The sequence below is a fragment of the Moschus berezovskii genome, chromosome 18 (assembly GCF_049115385.1).
Source record: "Moschus berezovskii isolate FMDL1 chromosome 18, NW_MosBer_1.0, whole genome shotgun sequence".
NCBI classification, from domain to species: domain Eukaryota; kingdom Metazoa; phylum Chordata; class Mammalia; order Artiodactyla; family Moschidae; genus Moschus; species Moschus berezovskii.
In genome coordinates, this window is record NC_142477.1 from 63,822,357 (window position 1) to 63,850,026 (window position 27,670).

The 27,670-nt window shown below is 36.4% G+C and overlaps 3 protein-coding genes across 6 annotated transcripts in view; 2 read left to right on the forward strand and 1 right to left on the reverse strand.

Moving 5' to 3' along the window:
- TRIM23 (tripartite motif containing 23) overlaps positions 1 to 2,421 on the reverse strand; it is a 37,779-nt gene extending 35,358 nt beyond the window's left edge. The window contains exon 1 of the mRNA XM_055421978.2: positions 2,268 to 2,421. Coding sequence (XP_055277953.1) covers positions 2,268 to 2,348 — 81 coding nt within the window. The 5' untranslated portion in view covers positions 2,349 to 2,421. The remainder of the gene's footprint in view (positions 1 to 2,267) is intronic.
- A 577-nt stretch (positions 2,422 to 2,998) lies between these two features.
- The window catches only part of TRAPPC13 (trafficking protein particle complex subunit 13), a 33,127-nt gene continuing 8,455 nt past the window's right edge, over positions 2,999 to 27,670 (forward strand). For 2 of the 4 annotated variants that reach the window (XM_055421980.2, XM_055421981.2), the window contains exons 1-8: positions 2,999 to 3,141; positions 12,668 to 12,736; positions 13,279 to 13,378; positions 15,177 to 15,261; positions 20,226 to 20,353; positions 22,026 to 22,098; positions 23,133 to 23,177; positions 26,562 to 26,579. In XM_055421980.2, coding sequence (XP_055277955.1) covers positions 3,096 to 3,141; positions 12,668 to 12,736; positions 13,279 to 13,378; positions 15,177 to 15,261; positions 20,226 to 20,353; positions 22,026 to 22,098; positions 23,133 to 23,177; positions 26,562 to 26,579 — 564 coding nt within the window. In that variant the 5' untranslated portion in view covers positions 2,999 to 3,095. The remainder of the gene's footprint in view (positions 3,142 to 12,667; positions 12,737 to 13,278; positions 13,379 to 15,176; positions 15,262 to 20,225; positions 20,354 to 22,025; positions 22,099 to 23,132; positions 23,178 to 26,561; positions 26,580 to 27,670) is intronic. The other 2 variants (XM_055421982.2, XM_055421983.2) reach the window with 1 other exon arrangement.
- SHLD3 (shieldin complex subunit 3) lies at positions 3,005 to 8,173 on the forward strand. The gene is made up of 2 exons (XM_088827731.1): positions 3,005 to 3,141; positions 6,703 to 8,173. Exon 2 carries the CDS (start codon positions 6,822 to 6,824, stop codon positions 7,578 to 7,580), a length of 759 nt encoding a protein of 252 aa, XP_088683857.1. The 5' UTR covers positions 3,005 to 3,141; positions 6,703 to 6,821; the 3' UTR covers positions 7,581 to 8,173.

A 27,670-nucleotide genomic window follows, 5' to 3' on the forward strand; every position in this document is an offset into this window, starting at 1 on the left:
TCAGTAAGAAATTTTTTTCTTCAGTATTTATGAATAGGAATTGTGGCTAACAGCATAAGAAATTAAGTCCTAGATAGGAAAAAAGCTCTTAGTTTTACAAACTTCACAATATGCCAAAGAGGGCTTCAAACTTATCACATGTAAATTAAATTTTAATAAAGCAGGCCATATTTTCAAAGGATTAAGGCAGCTCAATATTCTTTTGTGAACATAATTTCATATCCAATTTTTGTCTGTTTTTCCTAACAAGAAAACTCTATCAATATCAACTTGTTCATAAAGCAAGAAGTCATTTTATATATGCAAACATTAGCATTACATACTTCAACTTTTACCTTCCAATTACATACTTCTTGCTTTCATCTATAACAATGGCCATGAGATTTTTTTTAATTTAATTTGTAATTTATCTTACAAATTACAGTATGAGGATCTTGCCAAAAAGGACTATCCTACTGCACATCTCAATCACATTTTACATATAAATATGAAAATTAACAAAATGAGCCTCTAATTTATCAAACTCTGTTCTTTAATAAGTTGGAGTTACATCAGGTTTTGGTATATTTTTCCGATTTTAAGACAAACAAGGTAACAAAAGCAGGCACAGCAGTAATATACATTCCTATTACTTCTTAATTCAAGTTATTTCACAAAACAATCTTCAGGTATTCCTTACTTAGAAAAAGCACAATGCAATAAATAAAATCTCAACTATACAAGCCAAATAATGAGGGCACCTTCACATCTCAGATATGCTATGTATCTTCAAAATAACTTTATTAATATTTAAAAGATGAATCAACAACCACCAATACTGATCGATAATATAGTTCAAGGCAAAAATGTATCATTCGTTGTCATATGAAACCAACATTAGATAAAAAAACCACAGGAGCCTATTACTCAAGATCTTAAAAGAACTTCAGACACCTCCTCCAATGGTTTTGAACCCTGCTGCTGCTGCTGCTGCTAAGTCGCTTCAGTCGTGTCCGACTCTGTGCGACCCCATAGACGGCAGCCAACTAGGCTCCTCTGTCCCTGGGATTCTCCAGGCAAGAGTACTGAAATGGGTTGCCATTGCCTTCTCCAATGCATGAGAGTGAAAAGTGAAAGTGAAGTTGCTCAGTCGTGCCCGACTCTTAGCGACCCCATGGACTGCAGCCTACCTGCAGCTCCTCTGTCCATGGGATTTTCCAGGCAAGAGTACTGGAGTGGGTTGTCATAGCCTTCTCCAGTTGCACATTAAAAGCATTTTGGGAATGCAAAAAATATACTGATATCAACTTAAGCAGAACTGGGTGATTAAATCGTTTGTGTGTGTTTTTTTTTAAGTCCTCAGTAATATGTAGCCAGGAATAAGAATTACCACTATCTGAGATTACAGGGGATTCTGAAGGTTATTAAGATCAGTTCTCCCTTCCAGATCTATCTATATACGGAAAAGTGGATTCTATGTTATTTCAACTGAATTTTTGGTAAACCCATTTTAGAGCATTTAAACGTGGCAGAATTTCAAACTTCAAACATAGGGTAATTCATATTCCCGAGCATTATCGGGGCTGTTGACACACCCGTACTACCAAAAGAGGAGAGGACAGGTCAACCAATAACAGAGGTCTGATTACAAAGAAGTAGTGCAGTAACGAAAAGAATACTTTAAAGCAGTCAACTCCGGCTCAGCTACAGTGTTATCCGAAACCTGAGTTTCCTCACTTGTAAAACCAGAATCAACAATTACTTCATAAATAGATATTAACGAGGTAAAATATCTAAAATGGTGGTTTAGTCACTAAATCGTGTCCGACTCTTGCGACCCCATGGACTGTAGCCTGCCAGACTCCTCTGCCCATATGATTCTCCAGGCAAGAATACTTGAGTGGGTTGCCATAGTATCTGTCAATAATAATGGATCCGTTTCATAAAAATAAGCTTATTAATGCCTGTTGGTCGAAGAAGGCGATGGGACCCCACTGCTTGTTGGGCTTAGCTAAAAACAGAAGGCCTGGGGAAAGATCAGTCCAGGTCACTCTCACAGGCCCATCGGCTCCTTTTCACAAAAGTCCCCGTTGGCGACTACAGAGGACCAGAATGACCAGGAGACCAGGTAACCTCAGGCCTGCAGGGATAAAGGTCCGGAGGGGAAGCATAGGCTTGTAAAGCCGAGAGGGACCCGAGTCCGCGCAACCCGCCCAAAAAAAGCCAGATCTCCGGGATGAACCGAAGGGAGGCCGATGGCGGAGAACAGAGCACGCAAGGTCCCTCACCTTCACCACGGCCGTCCCCCGGCTGCCCTGACGGCCACTGTCTAGTCCCGCTCCAGGCTTGTTTACAACCAGAGCAGCCATCCTAGGAGGAGCCTCGCCACTGAAGCAGCCGAGAAGGCCTTCACAGGAGGGGCGGAGTAAAGCCACCTACCCAGAAGCCGCGGCGCTTGCCGCTGGCGCACAGGCGCAGTACGACGCCGGGCGCCGCCGAGGCGGCTGCCTCGCACCTCTTCACGCCAGCAGAGGCGTGCGAATGGGAGCTTTGCTTTTTTATTGAAGAGTCTGGAGATTTTCAGTCTCCGTCAGACTTCCATCAGATTGATGGGAGGAGTAAAATTAAAGCAAAAAATAAGGGCTAAAACAGAAGTAAGGTTTTGGGGTGAAATTCTTGCTCCAGTAACGACCTTTTCTCCCCACTTGTAAAATGCACTGGACGAAAGGGGACTGCATCTCCCTGCATGCCATGCGGCTTCTGAACTACAAATCCCAGCATGCCACATCTACAGCATTTACTGGGAGATGTAGGTATTTGCAGGGCCGCGTGTTGTCTCCGAAGAGTGATTTCTTGAAGTCGCGGTTTGTGATTGTGGCTGGAAAATAGACAAGTATTTTATGTATAAGTCTCTAAGAGGCAAGAGATGGATGGTAAAAAGAAGCCGTTGAGTCGCTACAGGACGTGGTAAGAAGAGAATTTAAGGCACCACCGGCAGTGAAGGAACTATTGGGAATGTGATGCCCTGCCTTCCGAAACGTGCGCTTACTGTTTTCTTCCGAGCTAAGTGAACCTCTTCAGCCTCCGTAGGCAGTGGGTCCAAAGTGCCGGTCAAAATGGAGGTGAATCCCCCCAAACAGGAGCACCTGCTGGCCCTGAAAGGTACATTTTTGCGAACCCGGCTCCTTCTACACTGTTTTCACCCCTTTTATCACTAGTTCTTGCAGCTTTTGGCACGTAGACCTGACCCTTGGGATGTAGACCTCGTCCTTCTTAAACAGTCAGTGCTCGCCCTGCTGTTCAGTTTCTTGCCGTGGAGCAAGAGGAAGCAATTTCCTCTTCGCATTTTAGGTTTGAGACCCCCTCTCCTCCCTGCGACGGGATGGAATATGTGTGCTCAGTCAGCCAGTCATGTCCGACTCTTTGCAACTCCATAGACTATAGCCCGCCAGGCTCTTTATCCATGGGATTTTCCAGGCAAGAATACTGGAATGAGTTGCCGTTTCCTACTCCACTTAGAATGAAATAGATACCTGGTGAATTACTTACCCTGTTATATGTTGCTGAAGCCACCGAACAGATTTTAGACGCAGATGCTGAAGTTCCCACCCTACCTGGGGAGAGCCCTGTGTGAACTGAGATGATTAATAGCGGGTATCTAAAGTGGTTTTTCCTCCTGTCTCTTGTCTCTTCATTCGGCAGCGACAAACCAGGTTTCAGCTTTACCTGTGAAATTAGTCTAGTATTGTGCCAAGCATTTAGAAATGTGTAGTACTACAACATATAATTTAGGTTTGTTAAAACTCACTCCAGTTTACTTCAGAGTATTGTGTATGGGAAAATTCGTATCAATTTTCATTTTCTGTATACAGTATACAGTTTTGAGTAAGTTTGATGATTTGATTGGATTATTATTTAGCAGGGCATACTTTCTCTAAAATTTCTGAGATCTCAGATTGTTCTCTGAGGTCTTTATTTGAAATGCCTTTAGCTTTATTTTATCTGTTTTCTACTACCACATACGCACTTATTTCTTGAGCGCACTACTCTGTGGTTACCAATATCTTCTTGGACTGAACTGAGAAGATGCTCGGTAGACATGTGAATTCAGCAGAACTGCATTTAACCTTTCTTGTGGTATCCATTTTGAGGGATTCTTACCCCCTAACTTACACTGTAAGCATCAGACATTCCAGAAGGTCACCAGTTTCATTGTACAAAAAGCATGTACTGATGGTTGGGGTTATCAGAATTGTCTCTGACTATGGAACTAAGAATTTGAAATGTTAACTAATAGCAGTAAGACCTGTGAGCTTAGCCTGAGCAAATGGCCTGGACTAAAATGGCTTATTTCTGAAAGAAAGAAGAGAAATTGTCACGTTTTTTATCTCAGTCTATATCAGATATGTAGAATATATATTGCTTAACTCTCAGTTAAATTTTTTCCAGATCACAGAGCTAGTAAGTGATTGAGGTTGTATTTCAACATAGGGCCTTCATCTTTCCAAGACACCATGTTGCCTCCAAATGTAGGAAAGAGCATTTTCAGATGCTCTTATTCCCTTAGTATTTTGATGGAAATTTGGAGAAGTTCTATTAGCTACTAGATGTCATTTTATACACATTCAAGGATATTATATACAGTTAAATTCCAGTGATGTGGAGGCTAACTGCCACTGTCTTTTTAGGCTGCTACAATAGTCTTACCCAGGTATTTTTTATTTTCCAAAACAGAAGGTTCCTGGGAAGGAGTATTTTGGCAGTGTAAAAGGACAAGTTATTTGAAAGTCACTGTTAGTTTCAGCTTTCTTAAAGCTCTTTGGACCCATTTTCTCCATTGTCCTAATTATCCAAGAATTTTCACAAGTTCTAATCGTTGAATACCAAATATATCAGTTTGCTTTCATATATATGTAAAATATTAAGGCCTTCTCACAACTTCATTGTTCCTGGAATAAGTTCAGACAACAGTTAAGGAATTCTCAATGCCATATCTTGAAATGTAAAAATGGAAGGAAGAAAAACTAAAAGCATTATTAAGTAATAAAAGAATATGCTGTCTATCTATATTTAGAACCATGGTAAAACATGGATGTTAAGGATCATAGTCATGTTGAATTTAAGAGTTGTCAAATCTGTTAGTCAGTGAACATTAACAGTAGGGAAAAGAATCATTATGAGATTGGTTACTTTTGACTTTTCAGAACATTGGTCAAATGAGTGTTGTGACATCATGACAGGGAGCCTCCACTCACAGTCATCGTGGCAACAGGAGAACCGTCATCAAGTAGTTCTCTGATGATTTTTGGAAGAAATGATTCAACCTCTTTTTTGTTTGTTTTTAAAATTTTATTTATTTATGGCTGTGCTAGGGCTTCCCTCATAGCTCAGTGGGTGAAGAGTCTGCCTGCAATGCAAGAGACCTGGGTTCGATTCCTGGGTGGGGAAGATCCCCTGGAGAAGGAAATGGCAACCCACTCCAGTATTCTTGCTTGGAGAATCCCGTGGACAGAGGAGCCTGGCAGGCTACCGTCCACGGGATCGCAAAGAGTCGGACATGACTGAGTGACTAAGCACACACCACAGCTGTGCTGGGTCTTCATTGCTGCTCAGACTTTTCTCTAGTCGGCGAGCGGAGGCTGCTCTCTGTTACAGCGCCGGCTTCTCATTGTGGTGGTTTCTCTTGCTGCAGGGCGCAGGCTCAGTCGTTGTGCCTTAGGAGCATAGTTGCTCCACCACACGTGGGACCTCCAGATCAGGAATCAAACCCGTGTCTTCTGCATTAGCAGCCAGATTCTTTACCACTGAGCCACCAGGGAAACCCCAGCCTCTTGTTTTTAACTCCAGAAGCTAGGATTTAAAAGAGCCTGCATTATGATCTTTGGGCCCAATTAGGAAGTCTAACTTGCAGATCCAGAGAAGGCTCCATTATTGAATCTGTGTGTTGTGTACTGGCACTTACTTTTGATGACTTAATTTGGTGTAACTTGAAGACTTCTGTTTTCTAAGAGGAAAAAAGTAAGGCTCTAGCCTTCTTGTTCATCCTTCCAATTGAAATTCAGGAGCCATGCTACTAAGGTTTTGACACTGCTTAAGTGCCCCAATTATATAGATGAGACTTTGTCATGAAACCAGTTCCTAGTCTGATTAAAATGCATAAGCCATTTTCATGTTTTAATTTGCATTTCCACATCAAGTGTTTATTTCTGAGAATGAAATAAAATCATTTAAGCATTCTATCTGGTAGAATTCATGTAATTTTAAAGTATGAGAGGATCCATTTTCTTCAAGGTAGATTAAAAATTACAGTGATTTTCATTGTCCTCAATTCACATGTCAGATTTTTAAGTATTATTCCGTTTTTGTTCATTATCTTCATATGACTGTAGTATTTTAAAAATCTTAATTTACTTTTTGTTTTTTATATAAAGATTTTATATTAATATGTTAATAGCAGTACTTCCAAATCTGTTACATCTGTTCAGTTAAATATGTTGATTATTAGAAGTTTTAGGCTAAAAGGATGTTAAGGGTATGTAATCCAAATTCTGTGTTTTCTTGAGAGAAAGGACTACCAGTTTTGTGGACTGCATTCACACTTACCAGTAGCACTTTGATAAAATATCATATTAGAATTGGTTTTGTTTTTTTCTTTTTTTCCCTGCCTATCTGTATATAGGCTCTCCCTACCATATCTTATTCTTTGTAATACTTCCACTTCAGGTCCTGTTTCCCTCTGATATGGAAAGAGAGAGAGTCTTGTAATTATAAATTACATTCTAGCTCTGAGGAGCTCAGCTAAGAAATGTTCTCTTCATTAAGAATAGAAGAATTACTGCAGAATGACAACAGAAGTAATATTACATTATCGACCATATGAGAGTGATCCCACACAACTGCCAAAAATTGCAGAGAAAGCAATTCAAGACTTTCCTACACGTCCACTATTGAGATTTATTCCTTGGTTTCCACATGATGGGTCCAGACTTCCACTCAAACCTAAAAGATCACCGCCTGGGATTTCTGAAGAGGCAGCTGAAGATGTGAGACAGTACTTAGCCATTTCAGAACCTAGTATTAAAGCACAGAGTTATGATTGCACAATAGGTCTGTTGGAGTTTCAACCTAATTTGAAAAGAAAGAAGCACTTAATCCAATCACACACACTGAATGAACAGACTAATTCTGGAAGTCTGGATAAACAAGCAGAAAAAGAAAAACGACACAAGAAAAGGTCTTGGAGTGTATCATCACTTCCTGGCAGTAATTGTACTGAAAATGTTTTTCCTTTGTCTAAAAAATTGCAAGATAATCTAAAGGCACTAAATTTGCACTCATTTTATAGAGCAAGATGGACAATCGAACACACTGTTTGTAACAACCAGACTCTGGAAGACATTTGGGCAAAACTCAATCGAATTATCAGGCACAATGAACTTCCATCTTGTAATGCTACAATTCAGAGACATTTAGGCCAGATATGGGTGTTCTGTGATATTATGTACTGTGAATATGTGGGGAATCTTCTTAAAGGGAGATTAGCTCTTACTGGGAAAATTAATTTATTTATGCATAAATATGGTGTTATTTTTAGTATGTAATGAATTACAATGATTGTCTGAAAAAAGAATATTCTGAATGAACTGAGTAAGAAGTGAAACAGATGAATAAATTTTTAAGTGTGTGGTTATGTATACAGTTGTGTCCCAGAAGTAAATATAAGGTGCATTCCTAGGCTTTCCAATTAAGTCGGGAACTTTCTGGGTTCTACTTTGAGCAGCTTTCCTTTAAGTGAATTGTGATGAATTTATTATTCAGACTGAATTTAAAGGTGAAACGTTCTACTCTTTTTGTTCTGTTACTGCTTTTCCACTAGTTCAATTAGATATTCCTGTGAATCACAGTGAATAGTTTGGATTTTGATAAATTCCCAGAATCTAATTTTACAGGATTTTTACTCGCCTAAAGTGTAATGATTTTTTTTTTTTTAGTAAAACTAAAACCAGTTCTGTTGGGAATGTTACTCATGTGGCATAATGTAATTCAAACTGAAAGACCAGCCCAAATTCTGCTTACTGTGGCCAAATATATGTAATAGACGATAGCTGATGCGTTGTTTTGAAACAAAAGTACAAAATGTATAAATTGTCTAAGATGGTAATATATCTTTAAGGCAATAAACATTTTTTGAAGTGAAGTATCAAATATGGATAAGAGATCAATTTATTCTTTGTTTAATACAGATAATTCAGTCTGATATTGGTAATGTTGATCACTAGTTCTTTGATTCTTGAATTCACTGTGGGTTTCCCATAGCAAAATGTTAACGGGTTTACACATCATTTTATAAAAATCTCCAAAAGTAGTTATATAATAAAAGTTTTATTAGAAAGTATATTTAGCAAATTTGAATGCCTACCATGAAATAGCTGCTAGAGTAAAATGGAGAAGGGACAAATATGGACCCTGTCCTCAGAGCTAACATAAAGACACTATTATTAATATTTGAACTATTACTGTAAAAAAATAAGTAAGACTATATTCATTAGGAAGGCAAAAACATGCTTGCCTTGTGGCACAGTGCCTGGCAAGGTAAATGTGCCCTTGGGAGGGTGTCTCATAACGTATGCTTCTTGAGGTTCCTTAAAACCTGAGAAGTCTACCAGTTTTTAACTGAAGAAGTTATCTTCTCTAATTAGGTTTCACACTGCTCAAACACGTTTTTGTTTTCAACTATTAGCACCTTTTTTATTGTCTCAAATGAGAGTGCTCTGTAGAAAATAATCATCATGTACATGAATGCTTCCAAAAATCTTTAAATGAAAAAAATCACCAGGTATAGAGGGGGTTTCCAAGATAACTTATTCAGTAATTACTTCCTCTTTCATTCATTAGTCATCTTTGCAGTCAAAACTGCGGGTGAAAAGTCAGAAATTATTCATTTTTACCAGTGAGCTTTGGAGGTGGTTCAGTGGGAGAGAAACTGCCTGCAGTGCAGGAGAACAGGGTTTGATCCCTGGGTCGGGAAGATCCCTTGGAGAAGGAAATGGCAACACACTCCAGTATTCTTGCCTGGGAAATCCCATGGACAGAGGAGCCTGGTGGGCTACAGTCCATGGAGTCACAAGAGGGTCGGACAGTGACCTAGTGACTAAACAGCAGCAACAATGTTATTCAGTTCAGTTCAGTCACTCAGTTGTGTCTGACTCTTTGCAGCCCCATGAATCGCAGCACGCCGGGCCTCCCTGTCCATCACCAACTCCCGGAGTTTACCCAAACTCATGTCCATCGAGTGCCATCCAGCCATCTCATCCTCTGTCGTCCCCTTCTCCTCCCGCCCCCAATCCCTCCCAGCATAAGGGTCTTTTCCAATGAGTCAACTGTTCGTATGAGGTAGCCAAAGTATTGGAGTTTCAGCTTTAGCATCAGTCCTTCCAATGAACACCCAGGATTGATCTCCTTTAGAATGGACTGGTTGGATCTCCTTGCAGTCCAAGGGACTCTCAAGAGTCTTCTCCAGCACGACAGTTCAAAAGCAGGCAATCATAAACAACAGAACTGGAAATATTCTTAGGAATATTTTCTTATGAGCTTCTTATGAGCAGCTCTTTAATTCAAGAATCACATTAGAAAGAGCTTCTTCGTCTTCATATGTGGCAGATGTAAATTTCTCTAATTTATATAAATTGCTTTCTTCCCCTTTGAGAAACAATGAAAAGGTGAATCAGAACTGGGAAAATGAATTTTACTGCAAATAGTGTCATGATCTTAAAGAAGCAATTCATGTCTCATCTTCCTAGACAATACTTAAAGAATTGAGAGTCTACTGCCACATCTTTGAAGCCTTCTTCAGAGTATTTAAAACCTTAGGACTGATGATTCTAGCACTAGTAGTAGGGCTCAGCAATATTTGTAGGTTCCACTGTTAAGTCATCAATGTGAATAAATTGAGGAAACAAAAACATATACAAGAATATGAATCTGAGGGCATTTGGTGAAATGCCACAGCATTTAGGGCTTCCCTGGTAGCTCAGCTGGTAAAGAATCCGCCTACAATGCAGGAGACCCTGGTTCGATTCCTGGGTTGGGAAAATCCCTTGGAGAAGGAAGCGGCTACCCACTCCAGTATTCTGGCCTGGAGAATCCCAAAGCATTTACTTTCTAGGAAAGAGGCAACAATACCATAATTTTTTTTTCTCTTGTCAATGTTATAAATGATAATTCATTCCAAGAAAACAGAAGGGCGTCACATGAATTTCTCAGATGAGTTCCTGTGTAATGATTCACTTATTTAATCTACTCAAAATATCCGAGATTATTCCAAGGTTCACAAAATTGAATGCCTTCAGGAACTAGACAAGTAAAACTAAATATGGTAAGAACTCTAAGGATTCAACATAATTTTTTTACATTTTCTGGCCAAGATAAATGTATGTGCAAGTTGAAATAGCCTCATTCATTAATTAATAACGTCAAGCCTACCATTTTTTAAATATTTTATTGAAGACTTTAAAAAGTTGTGGTTTTTTTTTTACAAAATTTTAGGTGAAATCTGAATTTCATAATCAAGTGTAAATCAAATGCCTGTATCCTCTTCAGGTTTTAATCTGTTTTCCTAGGTAAAAGTAAGAGTGAAAGAAGTTTGAAACACTTCCCCATTCACTTCTTTTCCACGTCACTGATGTGCAACTGGTTAATGTTCTGAGAGAGAGATGGACTTTGAATTCCCATGAGATGTTTCTAATAAAGTTTGACATTCCAGGTTTATGACCGTGGGCTTATAATTAATAATAGGGAAAATTATTTTTGAGCAGAATGAAGTCATCAGAGTCTAGTTCTGGCATCTATCTGCTTTATAATCTTTTATATATAAATTACCTTCTCAAGGCACCATCCTTATCTCTTATAGGAGGATAATGATAATTTCAACCTTATAGTTTTGAGAATTAAATGTGTCAGTACTTGTATTTAGCATAAAGTCTGGTACTAGTAAATGTTCAGTAAATATCAACTACACAAGTGACTTTAGAAATTTTAAGGTTAGCTTTTTTTACTATCTCAGCAGCCATCTATTCAATACAACATTGTTTAATGGCCTCAGTTCATGAAAGTTAAATCTTCAAAAATACCACCTACTTGAGGATTAGGATGAGGTGCTAATTCTGCCAGAACCTGTGTCAAGTGGCAAGGCTACAAAACTGAACATGATACATAAGAGCTTAAACTACAAGGAGTTTGAATAGGAGTGCTATAAACTAGTAAATGAATAAACATAGTTCGTGATAAATATAAGATGCTATGAGGTGCGCAGAGGCTTCAGCAGTTGCAGCTTCAGTTCTCTAGAGCACAGGCTCAATAGTTGTGGCACATAGGCTTAGTTGCTCCCTGGAATATGGGATCTTCCCAGATGAGGGCTTGAACCGATGTTTTCTGCATTGGCAGGTGAATTCTTTACCACTGAGCCACCAGGGAAGCTCCTAGGTCACTAAAGTTTGGGGTTTTAGATTTGAGTGAACATTTTAATAAAATTTCTAGGATTCATTTTCTGTAATAGAGTTGTATGATTTTTACTTCTATATTTTTGTCTTTATTTTGATGTGGTGAAAAGTCAATCTTTGGAAATAATTGAAAAAGATTTTTTAATTAGAACGTCCTATCCTTGCTAGATTAGGTGTAATAAATTTTCACTTTTTATGGTTCTCTATTACTTAATTTTTGTCTATTATTTGATACATAAAGTATTTGATATTTGAAATGTGAACTAAATTTCATTTTTCCCAGATAGTGAGCCTGTTTCCTAATACCTTATAGTGTTGATTGGTTTGGCTTCTTAAAATTCTCTAACATATCTGTATGGCCTTATATTAATAAGCCTATTAATTGATTATGGACTTACATGTTTTGCTGTCTATTATGTCCAGTTTTTTCTCATTGTTTCTTATGAATTTCTATAGCTTATTTTTATTTGTTTTTCTAGATAAACTTTAGATACATTTTTGTCATTTTCCATGAACAAATACTAGTTTTGGTTGGAATTCTATAAACCTACACATTTACTGGTACTTTTATAATGTTTAAAGAGAATTAATATTACTTAAAGGGCTACTTCAGTGATCCATGATTATAACACATGGATAAAGTTCACAAAAATCCTTTTTGCATAAAAGTATTGTTTCGTATTCAAAGTGGCGCATCCTAACTTTTTTCCCTGTCAGACTAATATTGGTTAATAATAATTTGTTGGTACTGTGATTCATGGGGTCGCAAAGAGTTGGACACGACTGAGCAACTGAACTGAACTGATTGTTTACAGTGAAGTCACTCAGGATCTTTTTAAAGTCTATTCTCCTACTATACCTTAAGTTTTCAAATTCTTTTATTTTCTACTTTTTGTATAATGAGACATATTATATTTGCATATGATTTTTGTAATTCCTTAGACTGTAAGTAAAAGCAAAACTGTTCTCTTTGTCATACGTAAAATTCTTCTTTTTACATATTAACGTTTTTAGTAAATTATTGCTATATAGTAATCTTGGGAAATACTTAATATTATAGTAAGTTTAGGTAGTATTTAGATTATATTTTACCATAGTATAAAATTGATTAATCTCATACATTCAACTTGGGAACACTGGCATAAAATATTAATATTTTTTCTTTTTTTCCCTACTTTTCTAATTGACAGTAATGCGGTTGACCAAACCTACTTTATTCACCAATATTCCAGTAACATGTGAAGAGAAAGACTTACCTGGTATGACACGTGCTTTATTCTTCTTGTACCTAGGAAAGAGTTGTATTACCTTGGGGATAAGCCTAGACTTGCCAATCTTACACTGACTCTTTGCTGTATCCTTCATTGCTTATTTTGTACATGTAAATATTATGGCCATCTGAGCAGTAAGTCTCACTCATAATCTATAACTCAAGATACTATTGATATCCCATGGCAACAGAGACTTTTAGTAAAAACACATTCCTTGTAATAATGCTATTAAAATTTTGTTTATCCTCACATGTTCCATCAATGTATGTTAGCATTCCCTTTACTTAAAATTATTGGAGCTTCTATATTTTATATCATGACCTACATTTTCCTTTGTCCCTAAAGTGTTCATTTTCTGTAGAAACAGAATTTTTTGGTGTACGTTGTTGTAATGAAGATTAGAAATGAGATTTTTTAGATACAATTTTTGCTGTGAGATTATTTTTTTAAATATCTCTCAAAACTATTTCTTCACATAAATGTTATTTACAAGGTCAATGTTAGAATTTGATGTTTTTCTCTTTCTACAGGAGATCTCTTTAACCAACTTATGAGAGATGATCCTTCAACTGTAAATGGTGCAGAAATTTTAATGTTGGGAGAAATGTTGACCTTACCACAGAATTTTGGGTAAGAATCATATGCTCACGTTTGAAGCACAGTAGCACTCTGAAGCCATTACAAATCATGTTTTCAAAAGATAACTATAGGATGGAAAAATGCTCATGATACATTTAAGTGGTTGAAAAAAAAAAGTTTAACAGAAATTGTACTATCTGATTCTGGTTGTTTTTTTTTTTTTTTTTAATAAATGCATACCAAAGTATTAATAGTGGTTCCTAGGGTGGTAGAATTTTAACTTTCTTCTTTGGTGGTTGTGATTTAGTTGCTAAGTCACGTCCAATTCTTTGTGACCCCATGGACTGTGGCTCCAGGCTCCTCTGTCCATGGGATTTTCCAGGCAAAAATATTGGAGTGGGTTGCCATTTCTTTCTCCTGGTTATCTTCCCTACCCAGGAATCGAGCCTGCATCTCCTACATTGCAGGCAGATTCTTTACCAACTGAGCTAGCAGACAAGCCTATAGATCTTTTTAAATGCCTGTGTATTCCTTTCATTTTAAAGGATTCAGTCTCAGTGTCTTTCAGAATCAGCTCTTTTCTTCATCTTCACAGCCCTTTACCAGCATAAGTTATTGGACTTGTCAGTTTATTAGGAACTCTAAATGTTTTATTCCTTCTCTTGCTCTTAGTTATTCTCTTATTCTAGATTATTACTGAGGTAAAAGCCCCTGGGTCCACTCTGTAACCAAGATAATTTTTAAAGGTTTATAGAATGTGGTCATTGATTAGTGTCTTGAGAGCTTAGAAATATATTCATGTAAAAAATGTTCATATTAAAATGTTTTTATATAAACCTATATACATTTATATATTAACATGAACTATATATAATATATACTGAGGCTTGCCTGGTAGCTCAGCTGGTAAAGAATCCACCTGCAATGCAGGAAACCTGGGTTTGATCCCTGGATTGGAAAGATCCCCTGGAGAAGGGAACGACTACCCATTCTAGTGTTCTGGCCTGGAGAATTCCATGGACTGTTTAGGCCATGGGGTTGAAAAGAGTTGGACATGACTGAGCCACTACTTATTAAGTAATGCCACTAGTCATTTTAATTAGAATAAGTTAGAAAAATAAAATAAATTGGTAAAAATACTCTGAGATCAATAACTTGATCCCTTCTAGATTCAGGGAATAAGTTATTTCAAATATTGCCTTTTGTAGCCTCCTTATTAACAAATTTTAAGACTTTTAACGTGGATCTGATTTCAATGACTTATTTTTAGGAGGGCTGTTAGTTTTGGCAGTAGTTGAGGGTCAAGTTAATATAGCATGCTTTATAGATTAAATCTGTATTTTGAATTGCACTAGATAATGAGTGAGCAGCCTAGTATAAACAAATAAATATTGAAATAGTATTTCACCTGAGTTACGGAAGCCACTCTACCATGACAAGGCTGTAATCCATGAAGGGATTACTATCCTTTAGTAACTTCTCCTGGAGAAGGCAATGGCACCCCACTCCAGTACTCTTGCCTGGAAAATACCATGGATGGAGGAGCCTGGTAGACGGCAGTCCATGGGGTCGCGAAGAGTCCGACATGACTTCACTTTCACTTTTCACTTTCATACATTGGAGAAAGAAATGGCAACTCACTCCAGTGTTCCTGCCTGGAGAATCCCAGGGATGGGAGAGCCTGGTGGGCTGTTGTTTATGGGATCACACAGAGTCGGACATGACTGAAGTGATTTAGCAGCAGCAGCAACAGTAACTTCTCCATTTGATATTCTCAATGGAGAGTAAATAAAATATTTGTGATAAAACTTGAATGGATTTCTGTCTAAAAATTTATTTTATTTCACAGGAATATATTTTTGGGAGAGACCTTTTCCAGTTATATCAGCGTCCATAATGATAGCAATCAAGTTGTAAAAGATATATTGGTTAAAGTAAGTGGCATTCTTTTGGGGGATAATTTTTCTTTTACTTTTTAATTCTATTCTTAATGTTTTGAGACTTCATTAAATACATGTTTGATACTGACTTTTTAATTGTTATTATTAGCAAGCATTAATTGAACACCCTCAGTTATAAGATATGCTTTGCATAGAATCATTGTTCCTTATCCTCAAAGTCTGTGATAGCTTGGATGAGAAAATATAAGCACTGAAATTTCTGTTAATGATTTATGATTAACATAATCAAGTTTGAATTTCAGAGGAGAGATCATCAGTGGGGATTGCATCATTCAGGAAGGGCTATTGAAGGAGAGGGAACGCAAGAAGGTCTTGAAAGAATGGCAGAGTTTAGAAGAAAAGACAAAAGAGGGGCTTGGTGGTTGGAAGCAGAAACATAGGGATATGTAATGTGTTCTTGTAGCAGTGAACAGAATTCACTTAGTAAGAGCAAGTAAGGTTGTACAGATAGGTAGTAACCATACAGTAAGTGAGCATCTTAAAAGCCAGACAGGCTGAGGTTATTTTAAGGCAGTGTGCAATCAGTGGAGACTTAAGCAGAGGTTCGTGTTGGAAGGCTAACACGAAAGCATTGTAATGGATGGTCTGTAGGAAATAAGCCAGTTAGAAGATTCTTACAGTTTTGAGAATCAAGAGCTAGAATATGCTAGCTCAGTTAAACCCCTTGGATATATTCACAAAGAGAAAGAGCATGAAAAAGAAAAAAATTCATTGTCTAATCTGTATTCACGTGGCATTTATAATAACATATGAGACAATACTAATAAATATCCCACTTTGAAGTCCTTTCATTAAGAAATACTAGGTTAGAATTTACTGCAGAAAGCTTGTTAACTGATTTCTTTTTTTAAATAAAATCTTTTTAAAAGTTTTAGTTCTTACAGATAAAACCACTGCCACTCTCCATGACTTAATGGGATCTTTGCTTTCTCTGTAATTTTCTTGACATTTGCTTTGAAGTTTTATCATAATTTCATCCATTTCATTATTTGACAAACATTTATTAATTGCCTACTGTGTGCCAGGCTCTGTGTTACAGTGGTGAAGAAGAGAAGACATCCCTTTTTAAATCCTGCTCATCCAAAAACCAATTGGGAGCGTGAAACCTACCCTGTAATTGTATTCCCCTTCCTCAAGCCAGCCAGCCATTCCTCCTTTACTCTGTATTATCTTCCCAAAACATTTAAATTCCGTAGGAACAGAGATTTTGGTCTCTTTTGTTCGCTGCTTTATCTCCAATTCCTGGAAAAGTCCTGGTGGTAATGAGGAAATAAATGTTAAGTGCAGCAGTTATAACATGAAAAAGGAAAAAGGTATAAGTGTTTAGCTATATATATAATACATACTGTAGTTATGGTTAATGTTTAACAGATAATACAGAGGGAAACAAACTGAACAGAAAGCCCATGGGTTTGACGGTTTTCGTTTCTTCCCCTCCTCCTTCTCTAATGTCTAAAATGTTAAAAGAATTTTGAATTTTAGTTTCATTACTTATTAGTTGTATAACCTATGGGAAGTCGTTCTTTCTGTGTTCTTTCACTTGTATGTAAAACAGGGATGGTACAATTACCTGCTTCAGGATTTATTCAGTCACTAAGTTGTGTCCCACTATTTGCGACCCATGGACTGCAGGATGCCAAACTTAACGTGTCCTTCATTACCTCTTGGAATTTGCTCAAACTCATGTCCGTTGGTTCAGTGATGGGATCCAAACATCTCATTCTCTGTCGCCACCTTCTCCTCCTGCCCACGATCTTTCCCAGCATCAGGATCTTTTCCGGTGACTCAGCTCTTTGCATTAGGTGGCCAAAGCATTGGTGCTTCAGCTTCAACCATCATTTCTTACTAAATGAATATTCAGGGTTGATTTCCTTAAGGATTGATTGGTTTGATCTTGCTGTTCAAGGGACTGTCAAGAGTCTTCTCCAGGACCACAGCTTGAAAGCATCAATAATTCTGCATTCAGCCTTCTTCATGGTCCAACTCTCACATCTGTACATGACTACTGGAAAAACCATAGCTTTGACTGTACAGACCTTTGTTGACAAAGTGATGTCTCTGCTTTTTTAATACGCTGTCTAGGTTTGTCATAGCTGTTCTTCCAAGAAGTAAGCATCTTTTTAATTTCATGGCTACAGTCACCATCTGCAGTGATTTTGGAGCCCAGGAAAATAAAATCTGTAACTGTTTACACTTTTTCCCCATCTATTTGCCATGAAGTAATACTTTGGCCACCTCGTGACGAGTTGACTCACTGGAAAAGACTCTGATGCTGGGAGGGGTTGGGGGCAGGAGGAGACGGGGACGACAGAGAATGAGATGGCTGGATGGCATCACTGACTCGATGGACATGAGTTTGAGTGACCTCCGGGAGTTGGTGATGGACAGGGAGGCCTGGCGTGCTGTGATTCATGGGGTCGCAAAGCGTCGGACACGACTGAGCGACTGAACTGAACCGAATAGGACCAGATGCCATGATCTTAGTTTTTACAATGTTAAGTTTTAAGCCAGCTTTTTCACTCTCTTCTTTCACCTTAAGCAAGAGGCTCTTTAGTTCTTCACTTTCTGCCATTAGGGTGGTATCATCTGCATATCTGATGTTGCTGATATTTCTCACAGCAGTCTTGATTCCAGCTTGTGATTGTTCTAGCCTCGCATTTCACATGATGTACTCTGCATATAAGTTAAATAAACAGGGTGACAATATACACCCTTGATGTACTCCTTTCCCGATTTTGAACCAGTTCATTGTTGCGTGTCTGGTTCTAACTGTTGCTTCTTGACATGCATACAGATTTCTCAGGAGGCAGATCAGGTGGTCTGGTATTCCCATCCCTTTAAGAATTTTCCACAGTTTGTTGTGATCCACACGGTCAAAGGCTTTAGTGTAGTCAGTGAAGCAGAAGTAAATATTTTTCTGGAATTCCCTTGCTTTTTCTATGGCCAACGGATGTTGGCAATTTGATCTCTGTTTCCTCTGCCATTTCTAAATCCAGCTTGTACATCTGAAAGGTCTCAGTTCACATACTGTTGAAGCTTGTTGATGCTGCTGCTAAGTCGCTTCAGTCGTGTCCAACTCTGTGCGACCCCATAGACGGCAGCCCACCAGGCTCCGCCATCCCTGGGATTCTCCAGGCAAGAACACTGGAGTGGGTTGCCATTTCCTCCTCCAATGCATGAAAGTGAAAAGTGAAAGTGAAGTCACTCAGTCGTGTCCAACTCTTAGTGACCCCATGGACCGCAGCCCACCAGGCTCCTCCATCCATGGGATTTTCCAGGCAAGAGTACTGGAGTGGGTTACCATTGCCTTCTCTGGTTGAAGGTTGCAGCAGGCATCAAATGAGTAATGTGCTTAGAACAGGGCCTTGCACATGGTAGGGGCCCAATAAATGTGAGCTACTACTACTGTTTAGTAACTGAATATAATAACAAAAGAGAGAGCACTAGTATACATCCCACTTTGAACTGCCTGCATTAAGAATGTTAGGTTAGAATTTCCTGCTGAAAGCTTAACTGAATTTTTTTAAACAAAATCTTTTTAAAAGTCTTAGCTCTTACAGACAAAACCGTTTCCACTCCCTGTGACTTAATGTGATCTTTGCTTTATCTGTTCTTTTTCTCGACATTTTCCTTGAAGTTTTATCATAATTTCATTATTTGACAAACATTTATTAATTACTTACTGTGTGCCAGGCACCATGTTATAGCAGTGAAGAAGAGAAAACAAGAGGGTCCTACCTCAGTAGACCTTACATTTTTAGTAGGGGAGATGGGAGAAAACAGGTGGACAAAAAATCATAACGTAATTACAGATTTTAATAAATGTTACAAAAGAAATTAGCAGGGAATATGGTAGAAAGTAACTTAGTGGGGGCAGGTTGCTAAGTTAGAGAAACTGGTTCTTCCTTGCTGCTGCTGCTGCTGCTACGTCGCTTCAGTCGTGTCCGACTCTGTGCGACCCCATAGACGGCAGCCCAACAGGCTCTGCCGTCCCTGGGATTCTCCAGGCAAGAATACTGGAGTGGGTTGCCATTTCCTTCTCCAGTGCATAACAGTGAAAACTGAAAGAGAAGTCGCTCAGTCGTGTCCGACTCTTCGCGACCCCATGGACAGCCTATCAGGCTCCTCCGTCCACGGGATTCTCCAGGCAAGAGTACTGGAGTGGGGTGCCATTGCCTTCTCCTTAGTTGATGCCTTTAATGCTGATCTGTACTTCTACAGATCAGTTGGTTTCTGATATATAATGTTGTTTTGAATGTTTGCCTTTTAGTGCTATATGCTAACACATGTGTCCACATCTGTATGTGTTTCTGTAATATCCATCTGTATATATATACATTTTAAAACCATAGGTTCATATGGATGCCCCAAATTCCAGTCCAGTACCAAATGTTTCATTATAGCCTTCTCACTTTTCTTATTTGTACTTTTTTGTCTCCAAAGGTCAGAAACCTGTCTCTTGCTACCCATAATGTATATATTTTTTGTTTAATCCTGGTGTACACATAGAAGTTTTAGAATTACTAATCTGTCCCCTTGCCGAAAAGCAGATGTTCGAGAGTAAAACATTGTATGCCATTCGTTTTGTTTTTAGCTTTTGTTTGCCAAACTTAAATTGGTTCTTACTTTTCCTTTACTCTTGGTATGGTTGTGTTCATTTGCAGTAGAGTTAGGTTCATTTGATGCTGTATGGATTCCATTTTGGATTCCCCCTACTTCATGGCTGATTTTATTTTCAGGTGTGCATTTGTATGAACCATTACTCTTTTCTCAGCATCAGAGAAATGTGACCTCTATACAGAGAGATGTGTACAGAGAAGTGTCGCTCTCCTTTCATCCCTACAGCCTTTTTCCTGTTCCCCTATTTCTTCTACCCGTATTCACCCACAGCCTGTAGATAACCAAGTTCACATGTATTTTATTCTCTTTCTTTCAAGGCTGATCTTCAGACAAGTTCTCAGCGTTTGAATCTTTCAGCCTCTAACGCTGCAGTGGCTGAACTTAAACCCGATTGTTGTATCGATGATGTCATACACCATGAAGTAAAGGAAATTGGAACACACATGTAAGAATTAATTTTATTACATCTCAAAGGCTTTTACTTACGAAAGCCTTTATTTGAAATTTTTGCTTTATTTCCACTCATTATCAAGCCTGTAAAATTACTTCAGAAGGAGTTTTATGTGCCATGTTTACATGTTTGCCAGAAACAGACTTTAAACAAAATATTTATTGTGTAAGGGAAAAAAAAAAATCTTCATTTATCTCTAGTTTTATTTTTGCATCTGCAATCTGACTGAAAAATAAAAATCCATGCTGCAAACCTTTAAAACCCAGGTAGTACTCTAAAAGTACTTTTAGAGTATGTTTATTCTTTTGAAATGCTAACAACTGATGTTAATAACATTTATTTTTAAATTCACAGCTTTTCAGTTCTGGGTTTAACTATTTAAATACACTCTATCCTGAGAGTTCAAAAGTAGAGAACCAAAATAAACAAATTATGAGAGAAAAAGAAATGTCAAATTCTGTATCCCTGGCTTGTGTAGGTATTTGAATGTGAATGCTCTGTTTTTCTTTGTCTGAAAGGCAAAAATGAACATTTCAGAGCCACCTAAAGTAATTTTAAACTTCTCTATCTGCCTTACCACTCCCACATATAGTTGATTCCCAAAGTCCTATTCTTGTTAATTATCTCTCAGCAGCCTCTCTTCATCTCTTCTTACGTCACCATTTCTGTTTCTCTTTCTTGTCTTAAAGAAGTACATATAATATTATCTATCATTTAATTCATTTTAGTGACAAGCTCTGTTTAGGCACTTTTTAATATATATTCTGGACTTCCTTGGTGGCTCAGACCATAAAGAGTCTGCCTGCAATGCAGGAGACCCAGGTTCAATTCCTGGGTCTGAAAGATCCTCTGGAGAAGAGAGTGACAACTCACTCCAGTTTGCTTGCCTGGAGAATCCCATGAACAGAGGAGGCAATCCATGGGATTGCATAAAGTTGGACATGACTGAGCAGCTAACACTAATATATATTCTGTGGTTGGTATAAGCTTTGGTGTCTTGGAAAGAATTTTTGCCAGATCCTAAGATGAGGAAAAATCTTACCTCATTATTGTAATTTGTTTCTTCGACTAGTTGTAAGGGTGAACATTTTCACATTTTTTTAGTGAATCATGGTACTGTGATTTATATATATATTCTTTTCTCCTATTTTAAGTGAGATATTAATGTTATGCCTACAAAGCTTGATATTGTTAGAAGCCTTTTATGCCAATATATTGTCCGTTTTTAAATTTTTAGTGTCTTTGATTTATCCAGTTTGTAAATTTGTAGAGGTCATCCTTTCCATTGGATTTTTATTAGAAAGCCTTTCCTCATCTTGGAATTTTTTAAAAAATTTGTATTTTCTTCCTGTTTATGTGAACTTATTTTTAATATTCAACTGTCTAGTTATCTTGGTATTTATTTTGGATCATGCTTCACTTTTTGAAGAAAAAGTTTCTGACTTCTGACTTTAAAAATGGTGTATCTTATTTTACTAATCATAGCTTTCTTGTTCATGGAATTATATCTACTGAAACTTTTTTTCCTGCTGTAGGGTCACTTGACTACACTTTCACGTCATTGGTATATTTTCCAAATTCGTTAATAAAGTTGAAATGTAGTAGACTAAGTATTAGAGAAAATTGAAAATGATTCAGAAATCATTAAGACATCTTTCTGTTTCAGCTTGGTGTGTGCAGTGAGTTACACAACTCAGGGTGGAGAAAAAATGTATTTTAGAAAATTCTTCAAGTTTCAGGTATTAAATCTGATGGTGGTAAATTGTGTTTAGGTTCCTTTTCTCTGCCACCCCCGCCCCCAGGAAATTACACCTATTTATCTGCAGTAAAAACAGACTCCAAATAAAGCAAATACCCTATTGTTTTTTAATTTGTCATGTTACTGGCAATCTAAAGTCAGACTAAAGTAAGTTAAAACAGAGAAATTATCATTGGCAGTATAATGTTTTTATTAAAAAAAAAACTGTTTGGTTTTCATGCCTTGACAAAACATGCAAGAATCCAGAAGATGGATAAAATGACTGTAAAGTCCAGACAAAATAAGTGTAAATAATATCAGATTTCTAAAGAAATATTTAAATGAAGGGTTATTGATTTGGGTTAAGTGAACCAAGCTTCCTTCAGAGAAATCATGAGTCACTGAAATTGCAGTTAGAAGTTTTTATTAATACAGTTTTCAAAGTCCATAATCAGAGAATAATTTAAAACCACTGTTTTAACACATCTGTGTGTATGGATAGGGAAATGAGATGACCATATACAGTTATGTAGATCTAGATATGACATTATATATATTTTTCATTCCTCTGTATGTGGAAGAAAACGTACCATCGATAGGAAGAAAAAAATTGCTATTGCTTTGTTGTTATTGCTTTTGTTATCACTCATCTGTTTAAGATTTTGCGTGCCTTTTAAAAGAAAATAAAAGGTTTGATTGCTTATTTTGATAAATATACTTTGTGAAATATATAGAGAAAAATACACAAACATTTATGTGTTCAGTTTAGCAAAATACTATGAAGTGTAAATCCATATAACTCATGTAATTGTCACCCAGTCAAGAAATTATGCTAGCTTTTTTAAAAATGCCTTTGGGATTGTTTTTGTTTCTTTTTGTTTTTATAAGAATATTGCATACCCATTTGAAAAGTCTATTACAATTAAAATTGGAAAATGCCTTTGACAAGCTTAAACCCACGATTTAAAACAAATAAGCAAAATAAATGGCCAAATGATAATAATCTTCTTTGATTGGTATGCTTTATTCAAATAGGTTCTCAAACCATTGGATGTGAAAACCAAATTTTACAATGCAGAGGTAAGTGTTGAGCACTTAATGGGATTTCATGTTCAACATTAAGATTTTATCTGAGTAAAATTCTCATGTATTATATTTCTTTTCATATCAGAGTAAATTGCTGATATGACTACAAATTACTTGTGAAAAATAAGCATAAAGTTAAATCACAAGTGATTAATTTCACTGCAGTTCTTTTTTAATCTGCTGTTTTCAATTTACATGGAATCAATATGCCTTGATTTTTATTCTCATTAACTTTGAGGCTTTCACCTCCTTTCATTAAATGATGACCCTATGCTTCCATTTAATAGTTGTTGTTCCTGTCTAAAAACATTAGCAATCTGTTAAATATTTATAAATGTGGTTGTGATATTGTAAAAATTGAATAGATCTAAACCTGCAAAAGATATTTAATATTTATATATAAAAATATTAAGTAGAACTCAATACATTAAATTCTTTGTCATGAAAAGTCAGTGTGAGATTGCTAAGTTTAGTGAATGATTTGAACTTCTCCTTAGGAGAAACAAATTTGGCTATATTTCTATATTTCTAAAAATATAGAAAGGAGTAACTTTTAGAATAGAAGATTATCTTCTGTTCTAACAAAAGATATAGAAAAGAATTTGTCATAAGGAAAAGGTTTTATTGCTTGAATTTCTTTTATAAAATTCTGTTTTATCCTGGTATCTAGAATTCCAGAACAAACAGATTTCCCAATGGGCCTCTTACCCCCGAAAAATCATGTGTTTCAGATCATAATGATAAACTTAGAGATATTCAAATACAGCATTTTGAAATGCAAATTATGTCTATTACTCCAAAACCAGGTGATAAGAAATTTGTAGTCATATGTCAAATTTGATAATATTATTTTTACCATCAGCATCTCAGAGTTCTTATTCACTATAAAGTTTGTGCTACAACTGGGCATACTGAAACATCTAAGATAAGGAACCTAACCTTGAAGTAAAAACCTATCAGGAGAAAAGAAAACAGTGCATAAAATTAAAAAGTTACTAGTATAGTATGTAGTGAAACTAGAGAGACTGGTACAAAAAAATGTGCTACAGGAACTCTGGGAATGAGATTTTGGAGTAGTCTAAGAAAGCTTCATTGTAAAGAAAGAGAACTGCCTCAGAGTCTAGAAGGACTAGGTGCTGGAAATGTAGTGTGAGAGCAGTGAAGGCGTTCCAAGCAGAGCTGCAAGTGGAACATTAAGTATGTAGTGAAGAGTATACATATCAGTATTTGATGGGAGGATTCAGTCTCATCAGGAGATTATTAGATGTTTAAAGAGTTGATGTTTCTGTGTGGGGAGGGATAGGAGAATTGGGATAATACATATTTGTTCTACCTTCTTTTGTTATCAATAATATATGTACTTAAATGGTCTTTATTATTTGCTAGGAAAGATTTCATTCATAGTATGAGGGGAGATTGGTAACTATTCTATTAGAAAAAATAGTTTGGAAAATTAAAAACAAATATGTAGGTGGGTCTTTTTTTTCTGTAATTGACTCCTAGGAAAGCACATACTGAACTATTTTAAGTTTTCTTTGTTGAAATATGGTGGTACATGAGGGTACTTGTCAATTGGTTTTATCACACCAATATTAAGGGTGAATTGCAAATTTTTTTAAATTGCTAATAATTCCATAAATAACATAAAAGTAACATATTCCCCAAGAAGAAAGGAAGAAATCCAGTTTTACCACAGCAAAAAGTAATTGGTTCTTCATTAACAAGTTTTCTCTTTCAGTCTTTACTCATTTATATATAATATTCTGTTCTTATAATCATAGTAACAATTTTGCTTTTTCAATTAACATTAAATAAAGACATAATCTTTAATGTAGACTTTGCCAACAAACTTCAGCTAAAAAATGTTCATAAAATTCTGAACTTTTGAAAGTGACAGTTCTTTAAAAATGAGTGAGCAAATAGCATTTAGAATCTTTTTAATATATTTGGTATTGCCTATTTGGCAAACTAATACTGTCCTGCCTGTAGCATAAAGCAGATTCTGTTAACCCCAACTAGGAAATTTGGGAGTTAGTTAAGCGCACTAGTATCAATAGTTTATTACACTATTCCATAGACCTTACCTGACAACTATGGTTACCCCCACATTTGTCACAAACATGTTTTTTTATGCTGCTTCTAAAAATACTATGTGAATCACCAAAAGGAGAACAAGTTTTGTGAGAAACTTTGTTGTAGTCTTCTAAAATAAGAAAACTTTGCTGGGGAAAAAAAAGACATAAGAAGCTAGGCTTCAAAGCTTTGGTCACCTACTGAGTACAGTGCTCTATGCCAGGTATTGAAGAGAAATAAATATAAACTGAACATCTTCCCTATCCTCATAGCACTTAGATTTAGTGGAGGAGACGTCAGTGCTTCGCTGGTGGCTCAGATGGTAAAGAGTCTGCCGGCAGTGCGGGAGACCCAGGTTCAATCACCTGGGTGGGGAAGATCCCCTGGAGAAGGAAATGGCAACACATTCCAGTATTCTTGCCTGGAAAATCTCATGGACAGAGGAGCCTGGTGGGCTACAATCCATGGGGTCACAAAGAGTCGGACATGACTGAAGTGACTTAGCACTTGATATGACTTGATATCACAGTGTAAGCACCCCCACCCATCCTGATCATGAAGTGTACTTATACTCTGGGAATATAGGTGAAAAATAATTTCCAGCTTGATGTTTGATGAAAGAGCTGACGTTTGAGATGGCCCTTGGGAAATAAGTAACTTTAGCTGCTGCTGCTAAGTTGCTTCAGTCATGTCCAACTCTGTGCGACCCCATAGACGGCAGCCCACCAGGCTCCCCTGCCCATGGGATTTTCCAGGCAAGAGTACTGGAGTGGGTTGCCATTGCCTTCTCCAACTTTAGATCATATATATATATGAGAAGACGAACTATGAAATCTGTTAACTCTCAATTGTTTGAAGTGGTCTAGTTCAGCATTCCCTGAAGTGTAAGATCCCATTATTAGATAAATTTAGAAGAAACTATACAGTATCTGTCCTGAATGTGGCAGATATTTTTATACCCATCCTAAGTAATCTATGAAGAATTACAAAGTGGTAAGAATTTAAAGAATTAGAAAGGCATGGGATATGCCTCTCTCGCCCAAGATATGCCCTTGAATATTTGCTCCTGTTTAAGTGTTCACCTGCATTGTTCTTCTCTATTCATTTAACCTTAGCAGTTTCACCTTTTTAGAAAAATGATTTGTCATATTTCTTTGTGTTACTTTCTGTTTATGTCCTTGTTTTACTAATGCTGTCTTGTTTAGTAAATTTAAAAAATGCAGAAATGCATTTTATTTTAAAGTTATTCTTTTCCTTTAACATTTAATCTGATTTTTCTAATTTTTCTTTTTATTTTTCCATTAGAGTGACCTCAGTTCTGTGGTAATTTGATTTTTTATTATAAATTTATATGCTTTTCTTACTTACCACTTTTTGACTTTGCCTCATTAATCTCTCCATACAAAACATAGTGGAAAAACAAAGTTAGTTGTGAATATACTTATGTGAAAATATGTATATAATTTGTACTTTTTATATTATATTGATTGTCTTTATATGAGAAAATATACGTCAAAGATTAAATTGTCATATTGAAACAATTATATTCTTATTTTAATATGTTTTCTGTAGATATTTTTTAAAAGAGGCCTTGTTAAAGCCTTGTTTAAATAGCCTTCAACATCTTAACATAAAATATCCTATGATCCTTCACATATTTGAATGAACTGTGTAGTTGAAATTCATCTTCAAATGCACAGTGGTTTTAGTCTTAATTCTAGGTCAGGTGAAGATGGCCCTTTAACAGTAAACTGAAGAAAATTAAATTTTCCCAAGTTGGTTAAAATCATATTTTCAAATTTCTGTTTAATATAAGCAACATTTGCTTATAACATATACACAATAAAAACAACTGCCTTAGCACTGAATTCTTAATTTTTTAAATGTCAAGTAACTTTATACTAACTGTTCAAACTAACTTAATTTTCCATTATGCTGCTTGTTTTTCCTTTCATTTTATCTAAGCTCTTCTAAACTTATGCAGAAATTGAATTTTTAAATTTGAAATGTGGGTCTGTGGTTATTTTTTTTTAAGCAATGGATTGATGGGATATATTTACTTTTTGGTTTTTTTTTTTGAGAAAAAATAACAAAAGGCCTTTGAATGTGTACCTTCTTTTAAACTGATAAATCATTGTATTTCTGTGTTATTAGGGCACATGTACCCAGGACAAAAGAATCTGTTTTGTTTTAGATAATAATACGTTAAATTATAATTCCATCATTATATTTTTGCAAATAATTTCCATTTTTCTGGATTTAGTGTTAAAAAAGCTAAGTGCCAACATTTTTTGGTCATAGTTTATTTTTTTTTATTTCTATATATATATTACTATGAAACTTTTGAATAAAGTAATTCTAGAATATCCTTAGTATACCATTTTATATATATGAGTTTGTATCAAAAAAGAGGC

What these genes read in the sequence shown, in the direction of transcription:
- SHLD3 (XM_088827731.1), top strand. Translation starts at nt 6,822, where the DNA reads ATGACAACAGAAGTAATATTACATTATCGACCATATGAGAGTGATCCC.